Below are 13,433 nucleotides of genomic sequence, written 5' to 3'. Positions count from 1 at the left end.
AAATTCCATCCAGCCCTACTCTAGGGCTAAAGTGCCTGCTAGTGCTGCCCTCTGGAGCTAAACAGAAAAATGGAATCTCCCTTCAAACGGCAGTTCTTCAATCTGAATACCCTCCTAGACAGGGGTTTTTAGTCTAGGGGTGGTGGGCTTGCCTTTTTAATAGGATTTTGATAACTGTCATTCATTATAATTGGTTTCCTTTGTAATTGTATGTGTTTTATTTTATGCATTTAAAAATCAGGGGTCCCTAGGGATCCCCAGACTGCCAGAGGGGTCTGTAACACACAAAAAAGGTGTAGAACTCCTGGACTTGAGAGCAACCTAGAAGCTACTTCACAGACAGGAATACCAGAATTACAATATCAGAGGTCACATGGTCCATACACTACATAAACCTATTTCGATTATGTTCCTCAGGTGACTCCCTGGCCTTGGCCTCCAGATCCCCTAGAGCCTCCACGAGCTGCCTGCCTGCCTCTTGACAAAGCTCCTACCACTTGTGCACAGTTCAAATTGGCACTCTTTGCCTCCTCTTTGGCACTCGATGCCTGTGTAACTTAGCCCCTTCCTACCTTTCTAGTCTTTTTCCTCCTTACTCCCTGACACATACTCTTTGATCCAGTGACATTGGCCTCCCAGCTGTTTCCCAAACAAATTCCTCCTCTCTCAGCTCCAGGCATTTTCTCTGGTTGCCCACATGTCTAGATCGCTCTTCCTCCACCATTCCAACTACTGACCCTGGCTTCCTTGAAGTCCCAACTAAAATTCCATTTTCTAAAGGGAGCTTTACGCAAACACTACTATTATCAATGCCTTCCCTCTGTTAATTATTTCCTATTTGTGCCATATATAGCTTATTTGTATATATTCGTTTGCTTTTTCTCTCCCCCATTCTACCGAGCCCTTTGAGGGCAGAGACTGTCTTTTGCTTTCTTTTATATCTCTGGTACTTATCAGAGTATCTGGAATATAGTAGGTGCTTAAATGTTTCTTGACTGACCATTATTAACTGAGAAAGATTTTCCTTACACAGAGCCAAGCCAACCTCCCTGTCATTTCTTCCCTATGGTTCTAGATCTATCCTCTGCAGCCAAACAGAAGGTCTAACCTTTCACCTTTGACCTTCAGAAACATGAAGAAAGCAAAAGTATCTGCCCCTGAGTCTTCTCTTTTTCAGCTTAACCCCCCCCCAGTTCCTTCAACTGATTCTCATATCATTAGGCCCCCTCATTACCTGAGGTCCCCACATCCTCCCTGGCTCAGCTCAGGGAAAGTGAAGGGGAGGTTAGGAGCACATGAAGCTGTAGCAGCATCAAAGACTAGTAGTGGTGGGTTATGGGACTTGGGGGTAGGGGAAAATGGACCAAAGAACTGGAGGCTGTAGGAAGGAGGAGTGAGTAGACCAGGGATGATTGGTGGTAGGGCTGGAGGGTGTGGCAACTGTTCCATTCATCTGGGTCTTCATGGGGAAAAGGGACTAGACTTGTTCTTGTTGGCCCTAAAGGCAGACTTGGAAACAATGAGGGGAAGTTCTAGAGGCAGATTTAGGATCAATATCATAAAACATTTCCCAACAGTTAGTGTTGTACAAAATTGAATGGGTTGCTTTGGAAGGTAACTTCTCTACACAGAAGTCATGGGATTAATAAGTCAGGGATGTTCAACTCAACAAACACCTAGTAAGCACCTACTATATGCAAGGCATTTTTGGTACCAGGATACAAAGGCAAAATAAAACAGATACTGCCCCTGAGGAGATTATATTGTTTTTAAAAAAATAATATTTTATTCCCCCCCAGTTACATGTAATGACAATTTTTAACATTCATTTAAAAAAATTTGATTGTAAATTTTCACTCTCCCTCTCTTACCCCACCCATCCCTGAGACAGTAAGCAATTTGATAAAGGTAATAATGTGTTTAATCATGCAAAACATACTACCATATTGTTCTGTTGTGAAAGAAGATACAGACTCAAAGAAAAAAAAACAAGAAAAAATACAGAAAATGAAAAATAATATGCTTTGACTTGCATTCAGACTCCATTCACTCTGGAGGTGGATAGTATTTTTCATCATGAGTCCTGTGGAATTGTCTTGGATCGTTGTATTGCTGAGAATAGCTAAGTTATTCACAGTCGATCATTGTATAGTGTTGCTATTACTGTGTATGGTGTTCTCCTGGTTTTGCTCACTTCGCTTTGTATCAGTTTAGGTAAGTCTTTTTTTCTGAAATCCACCTATTCATTCTTTCTATAGCACAGTAACATTCCATTATAATCATATACCACAATTTGTTCAGCCATTCCCCAATTGCTGGGCATCCCCCTCAATTTCCAATTCTTTGCCACCACAAAAAGAGCTGCTATAAATATTTTTACACAAATAGGTACTTTCCTCCCTTTAAAAAATCTCTTTTGGGGGCAGCTAGGTGGCGCAGTGGATGGAGCACCAGCCCTGGAGTCAGGAGGACCTGAGTTCAAATCTGGCCTCAGACATATAACACTTACTAGCTGTGTGACTCTGGGCAAGTCACTTAACCCTAATTGCCTCACAAGAAAAGGAAAAATCTCTTTTGGATATAGACCTAGTAGTGGCATTTCTGGATTGCACAATTGCATAGCCTTTTGGGTATTGGGAACTTATGTTCAAATGGGGAGATACAACATGTAAAAAATAAGTAAAAATTGTGTGCAAAGTAATTCAAAGTACTTCCAACAGGAAGACAGTACTAGCAATTGGGGGATCAGGAAAGGTCTCAAGGAGTCAGCTGTGCTTTGAAGGATGCTAGGGATTCTATGAGATGGAGATGATGAGGGAGTTTTGTAGAGGAGTATCCTATTGGCTTGGACTTGATCTTTGAGGTCTTTTACAACTCTGACATTCAGTGAGTTTATGACTGAGAGGACTGAGAATGGACAGATTGGGGGCAAAAGTCCTCCTGGATCTGAGTCGTGTTCCAAGCTTTGAAATCCCTGCAGCTTCCCAAGGCTGACTAACAGCAGTGTCATAGGGTGAAAACCTAGGAGTGCCTGATGAGGCTGGAATTCAGAAGAGATTCTAGGTGCAGAACTGGGGTCCTCAGAGCTCTGTTTCAGGTTTCTGTTTCAGATACCCCCCTAGAAGTCCAGGTTTTATGGCCCAAGAGGACTCTTACAGATGAATTTGTATTTTAATTCACAGTTCTCATCATTCCAGGAAGCGAGAGCCTCCATCTTCATCTCCACACAGTCCTCTTTCCCCTGGTAGTTGGTGGGTTGCCCTGGTATCCAGAACCTAGATGATGGACAGTAGACAGGGAGTCATTCCAGAGATTGAGATTAATGAACTCTTTCAATATCTGGGTGGAAATCTTATTGTTTTGTTACAGGAACTTGATTTTTGTCTTTTAGTGTTTGAAGTTCTTAATGTGGACAGGGGATTCAAATTGTTTTGCTTGACATGATAGAACCAGGAGCAGTAGGTGAAAATAGGTGGCATAGTGCATAGAGCACTTAACTTGGAATCAAGAAGACCTGAGTTCAAATTCAGCCTCAGACACTTATTAGCTGTGTGACCCTGGGCAAGTCACAATCTCTGTCAGCCTATCTCTTCATCTCTAAAATGGGGATAATAATAGCACCCATCTGACAGGGTGTTTGTGAGGGTCAAATCTGATAGCCTGTGTAAATCGTTTTGTAAGCCTTGAAGCATTAAATAGATGTTAGCTGTTATTATTATGAAGAACAAACCTTTTAACAAAGAGAGTGGCCCCAGGATGGGATGGATCGCCTCTAGAAAATGTGAGCTCCTTGTCATTGGGAATCTTTAAGTGGAAAATAGATCACTACTTATTAGGGGTGTTGTAGAGGCAACTGCTAGTCATGGACAATGGATTCATTGACCTCTGAGATTCCTTCCAACTCATTTTGTGATTCTAAGATGCCTAGAGAAGACCTGAGGAGTTAACACAAGCTAGCCAGGGAAGGCAGGAATTAGAACTGGAGTGCAGAATCGTTAGAGCTGGGAGGGAGCTTAAATAAATATCCTCTAATCCAACCCTTTCATTTTACAGATTGGGAAATTTGATGCCCAGGAAAGGAACTTGACTTGTCTAAAGTCACACCGGCTCACATTTTGGATTCAAATGCGGATCCTGTGATTCCAAATCTGGTTATACTTGCTACTTGGGCCAGAATCATGGCCAGAGATAGCAGTGGAGCTTGAAGCACTGAGCTGAGCAGCCACTACCACAGCTGGGGTGTGTGTGTGTGTGTGTGTGTGTGTGTGTGTGTGTGTGTGTGTGTGTGTGTGTAGCCATTTGCCCCTGAGCTGAGCTGTTATCATTGGAGTATCAGAATTGTGTGATGTAGGGGATAATTGGTTGCCAAATCTTGCTGTTGCCACCTTACAACATCTCCAGCATCTTATTCCTTCTCTCCATTCACACAGCTGCCACCCTGGTATTGGCCCTCATTACCTCATCCCTAGATTATTGCAACAACCTCCTAACTACTCTCCCTGATTCAAGTTTCTCCTACACACTGCTGCCAAAGCAATTTGCCTTATGTGCAGATCTTACTATGTGACTCTACTACTCCACCGGCTAGTGGTTTCCTATTTCCCCTGTTGTTGTTGAGTAGTTTAAGTAGTGTCCAGCCCTTTGTGACCTCTTTTGATGTTTTCATGACAAATATACTGGTGTAGTTTGCCATTTCCTTCTTCAGCTCATTTTGCAGATAAGGAAACTGAGGCAAATAGGGTTAAGTGACTTGCCCAGGGTCACACAGCTAATAAATTTCTGTCTGAGGCCAGATTTGAACTCACAAAGATGAGTCTTCCCGACTTCAGGCCCTGGCACTCTATCCACTACACCACCTAGCTGCTCTTATTTCCCCTAAGATCAATTATAACTCCTTTGTTTAGCTTCTAAGGTTCATCACAACAGGGCTTCAACTAACCTTTCTAGCCTTATTAGATATTACTTACCCCTTCCATAATCTTTCATCTGGCCAAAATAGCATTTTCTCTGATCCTCCTTTATGACATTCCATCTCCTATCTCTATGCCTTTTAAACTGGCTATCCTTATGCCTGGAATGCACTTCCTCCTTACCTCTGGCTCCTTGAACCCTTTTCTTCCTTTAAGAGGCAGCCCAGGCTCTATCTTCTGCATGAAGCCTTTCTCCAACTTCCTTCTAAACTACCTTGTATTTAACCTTTTATATATATTTATATTTGTTAACTTTATATTTATGCTATATGTGTGTGCATGTGTGTATATGTGTGTGTGTGTTTATATATATATGTATACACATACACACACATATAAATATGTACTTGTCTCTGCCCCCATCCATGAAAATATAAGTTCCTTTTGATCAGGGATTGTTTGCTTCTTTATATTTGAATCCTTAGCCCCTAGCACAGTATCTGGAATGTGGAAGGTACTTAATAAATGCTTGCTGATTGATTGGTTATTGGTGAGGAAGAGATGAGCCTACTATCACTAGTTAGTAGATTGGCCATTTTTGTGGCAGGCTTGGAGATTCAGACCCAGGAAAGCCTAGAGAGTCAAGGGATCCCACCGCTGGCTTTCCTCTAAATCTTCCCTTTGGTTTATGTTTTTCTTACCGTTGGCAAGGTGGCTAAGGGAGCCATGTGTGTTTCTTTATCCCCCTGGAGAGAACAGCTGTGGGTGTTCCTGGTGCCTCCCCAGTGTCCTCAGGTTAAACTTCCAGGAAGGACTAGGTAGGTCTGTGATGTAATGTTAACTCTTTCTGAAACAGTTGAGGGCTGTGTCTCTCAGATGGGACTGTCTGAGAGTCTGCCTCATCAATGTTGGAGAGTGCTTGAGAGCCTCACACACGACTAGCCGCACTACACACACACACACACACACACACACACACACACACACACACACACACACACACTGATGTAATCAGCCATTGTTACAGTCAGAAATGGATTCCAACTCCCCTCATTATCTCTGAGTTGTTCTTAGAGGGTGAGAATGGGGTAAGTCCCTGGAACCTCAGTATAGTTGACTGGAGAATGAAGGGCTGGGGAGGAACAGAAATGCTAGACTCACCCTTTGCTCTGGACTGCATCATAAATGGTCCCATCCACCCAGGTCCAGGTGTCTTCTGTGTGTCTGTCACTGAGCCCAATCCAATGTCTCTCTCCCTTCAATGTCTTGTAAAGAAATTCCTTCAGAAAGATTTGACAGAAAATGTGCTATTAATACGTGCATGCATGTGTGTGTGTTCATTTGTTGGCCCATCTATGTTTGTCTCTGAGCATTCCCAGTGGTGAGTGTGGGGGAGGGAGTAGGGGTGGGCTGATGGGACATTGTATTCTCCAACTAGCACTGACATCACTTATGGCTGCTAACCCTGCCCTAGAACAAGGAAGAACACTATGGCAGGAGTGAGGATGAGAAGGGCAGAGATTGAGCTGGTCCTCTGAGATGTGGCACTGTGGACCCCAGGTAAATGTCCCCCTCTGGGGACAGGAGTCTGTTTCTCTGTCCTGTACCAGAATTGAGGAGTTCCTAGGCATTATAAAGCCATTTGTTCTGTCCCTCACCTAACACCCAGGCCATAAATTATGAGGGTACGCCTACCTGTTCTCCCACAGAAGTCACAGATGCCAGGTGGGAATCCTGGGATACACAGACTTTCTCAGCCTCCTCCCAGGACTTGAGATCACAGGAGAAGTAGTAGAGACTTCCATTGTAAGTTTTCCAGTTCCTGGAGTCTCTCTTCATGAACCTCTCTTGGGAGAAGGAGGAGAGAGGAGAGAAGGGAATGAATTAACAGAGAGAGGCCAAGAAGTTCACAGAATTTCAGGCTGGAAGAGACTTTAGGGCTCTTTAGAGTGTAAAAATATACTACAGTGTGAGAAATCTTCAGGTACCATGTTGGCATTAATATAGGTAGCATTCCCACCCCCACCTCAGCCTAGTTTATATGAAACTTGAGTGCTGTCTATTATGATCAGTACTATTTTTCCCATTATATACTTCTAGGGTCTAACTGTTTCCTCTCCTTATGAAAGAAAATAGCCAAGGAGTTTCCCATTCTGACGACTAGATGGGTCAGTTCCTCACTGCAACTGCAACTTCTGATCCATAAGCTAAAAGAGATTAGACAGAGCCCACTTCTCATTTGGAAGAAAAACCATGAAATTCTCAGATGAGATTTCAGTTGAAAACCACAAGCTGGTAGAAGAGGGAAGCCTTGCAACCACATATCCAGCAAGTCAGTGCCTAGTAGCACCAAGAAACTGATCACCGGTGCTAGTAATACACAGCAGTCACCATGAGATCTCTGGAGCAATGCCTGTTAGGTACAATTTGTAGCAGGTTCAAGCAGAAACAAGATGCATCATCAGGAGATATGAGTGGCCCTGAATTGTCATAGGTGTGAGTTGCTTGTACGCAAATGGACTTTAGATACATATATTCCCTGTGGATATATCCCTTCATGTATATTTCCTACATGAATTTGCTATTTCCATGGATGGTTTGTATTTTTGTAGGAGGTATGCCCTAGGAGAAATTGTTCTACTGCTGATCTTTCTAGTATTTCATTAAAATACGTTTGATTTGAACCAGTTGTGTCATCTGGCCGATTAGTAAAAATAAACACATTGGTAGGGGTTCATCAGGTACAGTTTTTGAGTATATGCAGATACACAAAATATTTTGAACTTGAGGAATCTTGTCTGGGTGGGTAGTCCATGTGCAAGCTGGAGTGACCCAGGTGCTCTATGTAATTATGTAATAACTTCATTCACACTAAAATGACTTACCTGGGATGGGAAGGAGCTGTAGTTGCAGCAAGGACAATCAAAGGTGGTCACAGATAACTCTGTCTGAGGTTTTCCCACCATAAAAGGGGAGACTCACCATGCTGCTGTCTCAGGACATTGTAGGTGGTATTGATATTCTCCAAAGAGTCCTTCAGGGTCTTGATTTCCAGACTCATACTCTTTTTTGCCTGAAAATCTGTAATCACATTCTGAGGGTAGTTGTGTGATGGGAAGAGGAGCCCAAGGGTCAGTCAGGGAAGTTCTTGTCTTTGAAGAGAAACAGGATAAAACTAATGACCTAACTCCCTCCTTGACTGGGACTTCAGGAAGGGATGGGGATATGATTCCTATTCGGGAAAAGACCATACAAGATACACTCTTGTATCCATATCTCACCAATGGGTGTAACAGCCCAATGGGTGTGACATTTTTGTGTCACTAGCAGAAATTTGCACAGTCAGGGTGAGACCTGGGCTTTGATTTCTGCTCCTTTGAGAGCACTCACTTTCTTCCCCAATACCTAATCCATTAATTGGTTGCACTTGGATAGATTTACCAAGACTGACTTCCTTTAGAAGTCCTTCACTTAGGGCAGCTAGGTGGTGTAGTGGATAAAGCTCTGACCTTGGAGTCAGGAGGACCTGAGTTCAAATCCAGCCTCAGACACCTGCCACTTACTAGCTGTGTGACCTGGGCAAGTCACTTAACCCTGACTGCCTTACCCCCCCAAAAAAAGTCCCTTACTCCAGTTCCCACAGAATGGGCCATGAAAAACTGATATCCTCTCTCTCCCAGGGCCTTGTGCCTGAGTCACCCAATCAGGAAGATGGGAGAATAAAAAGATGATTTGCAGAAACTGAAGGCAAAATTCTTTTGATCAGTCAGTGATCACCCAGCACACTTGGAACAGAGAGTTGGGGACTGAGTGTTGCTTTGTGATACCTTGCTTATATACTCTGATCCACAGTTACCAAAATACCCTTTTATCCATTATTTCAGACTCAAAGAATGTTAGAGCTAGAAGAAGTCTTAGCATCCAATCCCCTAATTTACAGATGAGGAAACTGAGGCTTAGAAAGGGAAGAGACTTCTCCAAGGTCACAGTGCTAGTGAAACGGGAGAAATGAAATTGGGGCCTGGGTCTTCTGGCTTTGAGGACAAGGCTCTTCTTATTACTTGAAGTAGGGGCTGAACAAAACAACCTCCAAGTTCCCTTCATGCTCTGAGATTCTATAACTCTATAATCCTCACAAGAGCCCTAGGAAGGAGACATGGAGGGATGGAGGGAGAGATGAAAATGATCACAATCTCATTTTACAGAGGAGTAAATGGGCCCAGAGAAGAGAAGGTCACTCAACATATTAGTGACAGGGCCTGCCTTTTCCCACCACACCTAAGTAGGAGGGTGGGGTGAGAGGAGGGTGAAGAGGAATGAACCTCACAAAGTTCAGGAACCTGTTGACAATTCTGGGGTGAGGATGATGAAGAGACAAGTTAGGAAAGCCTAGAACAGGGAAGGGAGGTTGAGGGGTATGTGGTGGTCCTCAATACCTAAGCAGTGTGGAGATCTCTGAGCTAGAGAGGTTAGGTGATTTATCCAGGGTCATGCAACCAGGAAGGGTGAGATTCAGGATTCAAACCCAGGTGTCCTAATTCCATGCTCAGGGCTCTTTCAATGTCACCATGATGTCTTGTAGGATTTAGAGCTGGAGGGGACCTTGCAGATCCTTTAGTCCAGCCCTCTCAATACCTCTCTGAGGCTCAGTTTCCTTATCTCCAAAAACCAGAGGTTGGACTAGATATTCCATAAGCTTCCTTCCAGCTCTATGATGGTGTGCATGTGTGAGAGACAAAGAGAGGAAGACAGACAGAAGAAGACACAAGGAGACGGAGACAGAGACAGACTGAGTGAGTTTCTTGATTCTGCGTCCTGAGTCCCTAGATGTGGGTCTCCCCTCCATCCTTGGGCACCAGTCAAGAAAGATGCCCAACCAAGGCCCAGGTCAGGTTCTAAGTTCCTACTGGGACCTCTTCTAACTCTTCTGGGTTCTGCACCTCCATTTCTGCTACCACAGCAACACCCCTCTCCCCCAAGGGAGAAGCAGAACTCCCCCCAATTTGAGATACAGCAAGCCCCATGGAACCATAGTCAGGAACTCTTGGAATTACTCACATTGAGCAGCCACAATCACAAGGGATATGAGCAAAACCAAGGACAGGAGGATGAGGGCTGCTTGGGCCATTCGCTGCATCCCAGGGTGTAATCGCATCTTTGTCTTGGAGAAAAGGCCTTAGAGAAGGAGAAAGATTCAAGTCTAGAGCAATGTTACTGAAACAGGCCACAGCCCTGGCCTTCTAAGCTGTTGCTGTGGTCACAACTATGTTAAATGTATTACCCACTTCCTCCCTCCCCTCTAAGCTGTACACTGTAGAAAGCCAAGGCCTCCTATGCAATTCACCCTCCCACTCCACGCATTTCTTTGCATATGCAAATGCTTGCATTCACCCATGTCTGTTACATTAATAATTTTTGTAAAAATTAGATTTAATAACTTTAATTTAATAATTCTAATAATTAACAAATACAAAATTTTAAAAAATTGTTGAAAGGGGAATTCAAACCCGAGTCTTTTCTAATGCTAAGTCTAGCACTCTTTCCACATTGCCTCTAGCATAGGTTCTCTTAACCTGAGGTCTACAGGCCACTCAGGGGCCTATGAGTAGATTTCATGGGATCCATAAACTTGAATAGGAAACAATTGCTTCTTTATTTTCACTAACTTTCAGTTTCCTTTGGCAATCCTCTGTATTGATTTTATGTACTTAAAAACATAATTCTGAGAAGTCCAGAGGCTTCACTCTACTACCCAAGACATACGCAAAAGGTGAAGAGCCCATGCTCTGTCTTGTACAAGTATTATTATCCCTGTGAAGCAGTTCAATTAGACTCTTTCCTGTCCTTGATTCCCTTGCTCCAGTGTCCTATGACCTCTCACACCTTGCTAAACACCACCTCTGCTTTCTATGGTCCTACTCCAAAGCCATCAGATGCTATTGGAGGAAGTCATGAAACTACGCCAACTGCCTCTACTACAATTTATGTTACCTAATCTCAACTGGGCCATCACCGCTACATAAGCATAATTTTATTCTTCTCTGAGAGTCTCCCTACTGAACTCCTTATAGTAGATGTTATAAGCCATCTCTTCTTTTTCCTCTTCCCCCTTATACCAGTCGTACCTCCTTCTTTTCAGCAGGAGAGAGCTGCTCCTCTTGATGAGAAAACTGAAGGCCTGGCATTCTGATTGGACTGATAAGGCTCTGGGACTTGTAGTTTGGGTTGTGTGGCCTTCCCAGGGATCTCAGGGGACAGTGAGCACCTTGACCCTTGCCTTCAGGCAGAGTAAGTCCAGAACAGGAAACACAAGACCAATTTTTTCTGCTCCCCACAAGCCAAGCACAGAATCAAGAGTTCCTTGAAATTTTCCAAGAGACTTGGCCAAAGGAGGAGAGTTCTCCTTCTTTCTCCAAGATGAAGAGGACATAGGAAGAAGAACCCAGGATCCTTGGCTTCCCCTTCCCTCTACCACCCAGAGTGCAAAGTAAGGCAGGAAAGGTACAGTGGGACCACACTGGGAAAGGACCCACATTTTTGAAAGGACATCAGCAAACTAGAACGTATCTAAAAGAAAGTGACCAGGATAGTGAGCGTATCAAGGACTATATTAAAGAAAGTGGGGATGATATTTTTGCCTGGAGAAGAGGAGATCTGGGCTTGGATATTATAATTGTCTTCAAATATTTGAAGGGCTGTTGTGTAGGAGGATTTTACTTATTCTGCCTGGCCCTAGAAGGAAGAACTAGAAACAATCAATGGAAATTGCAGAGAGGTAGATTTGGGCTCAATGTCAGGATCATACCATTCCAAGCTATCCCCAAGTTGAATAATGCCTTGGAAGGCAGTGGAGGTGTCCCAAGAGAAGCTGGATGCTCATTTGTCAGGGATGTGGAATCCCATGCCAGCTTAATGATCCGATATAGGGATCCCATGTGGAATTCCTCCTGGCTTTATGATTCTGGGACTGCCAGGCTGAGGGCTTTGGATTTTTGCCTTTTAGCACTGGAACTCCCTAGAGAAGTGGTTTTGCAATGATATGGAAAAGTTTTGTCTCAAGGCAACAGGAAGTTGGGGAGCCCCAGCATCTGGGGAGAGGGGTTGGAATGAGAGTAATGAGAAGGGTAGCTGGGTTGCAGGAAGGTGGGTGCAATTCCAGGGGGCTCACCTTGGGACCAGAAGAATTGCTGGTCATCTGCAATGGAATCAGTAGCTTCAATGTCCATCTGTTCTTTTAGTCAGACAGGGATCTGGGCTCCCTGAGTAGATGCTGTCAATATAGGCTCTCTAACAGTTCACACTTCAGGCAGTATAGTCCAATGGAAAGGGCTCTGAAGATCTCATTTAAAATCCTGCCTCTCCCACTTACTACCTGGGTGACATCAGGCAAATCATTCAAACTCTTTGTTCCTCAGTCTCTTCATCTGTAAATGAGCAGGTTGAATTCTGGTCTCTGAGGTCCCTTCTGGCTCTGCATCAATGACCTCGAGACACATTTATTTATTGGAAAAAAATGGGAAGTATGAACATGACTCCACCCTTCAACTGTAACTCTAATGCTGAGTCTGCCCTCTTAGACCAGGGCTTTACTGTGTGAAGGGGCTGTATCTCCACTTAATATGAGACCTTGTGGAACTTGGTCTCTGTCACACCAAGCACTTTCCTCAGAAAACCCCTATGAGATATTAGTGCAAATATTATTCCCCCCATTTGATGTATGAGACACTAGAGACTAATAGAGTTGAAATGATTTGCTCAGAGCAGGATGTACTGATAAGTGTTTGACAATGGGCTCTCTAGGAAAAAAAAAAGACCCATGTACACATGGCACGCTTTTAAATTTAAACTATATTATTAACATTTTCTCCCTTACTTTCTTTAGCCTTAACAATAAATAATAGGATAGATCAAGTCCTCATTTGTAGCATTTGCTGATTTCTAAAGTGTAAGTGTTCACACTGAAAAGTTAACAGGCAGTTCTCCCTAGCCTATACAAGTGACTCCAGTATATCCCTGGCCCAGAGTCACAAAGCTAGTCTCACGTTACTGTAGGCAAGGTTGTGTTTGGTGATTCTGTGGGAATATGTGGTTCTAGTGCCAAAGGTCTGTCTTAGTGGTAGGGAGAGCTTGGATTGGCTTCTTTTAATGGACCAATAGACTAAAGGCCAGAGGGGCAGGAACTGAGAAGAGTTAAGTTAGAATGGAGGGTGTTGAGGGTTAGGAAGACTTGTGCAGGAATGAGCTCATGGCTGGAGTTTTAGGCCCTAGGGGAGAGAGGTTTTCCTCATCCACTACCTTCTAAACATTGCCTAATTTTTGAACCCCAGTGGGATGTGCCTGAGCCTTCTGACTTCCCTGACCCCTGGCCCCTTAGATCCTAGATTCAGAGATCTGGTCTCCTGTTTCCCTATTGCTTCCCCTCATCCCTGTAGCCCTAAAGACTGCACTCATTTCCCTCTTTCCCCCTCCACCAACAACATGAGTGGGGTCCTTTAGAGTTTATTTGCAAAGAACAAGGAGATA

At 43.8% G+C, this 13,433-nt stretch overlaps 1 protein-coding gene across 1 annotated transcript; it reads right to left on the bottom strand.

The window, feature by feature from the left end:
* Positions 1–1,904: 1,904 nt before the first annotated feature.
* On the bottom strand, positions 1,905–12,396 carry LOC110221111 (C-type lectin domain family 4 member K-like). Its single transcript, XM_021005504.2, has 6 exons — positions 12,079–12,396; positions 9,969–10,085; positions 7,893–7,991; positions 6,606–6,757; positions 6,072–6,190; positions 1,905–3,275 (listed from the first exon to the last, which is right to left on the bottom strand). The coding sequence occupies exons 1-6, from the start codon at positions 12,134–12,136 to the stop codon at positions 3,134–3,136; spliced, it is 687 nt and encodes a 228-aa protein (XP_020861163.1). The 5' UTR covers positions 12,137–12,396; the 3' UTR covers positions 1,905–3,133.
* Between the last annotated feature and the right edge of the window lie 1,037 nt (positions 12,397–13,433).

Source organism: Phascolarctos cinereus, unplaced genomic scaffold (genome assembly GCF_003287225.1).
Source record: "Phascolarctos cinereus isolate Bilbo 61053 unplaced genomic scaffold, phaCin_HiC Scaffold_9;HRSCAF=440, whole genome shotgun sequence".
Taxonomy (NCBI): Eukaryota; Metazoa; Chordata; class Mammalia; order Diprotodontia; family Phascolarctidae; genus Phascolarctos; species Phascolarctos cinereus.
This window is presented reverse-complemented; position numbering and strand designations above follow the sequence as displayed.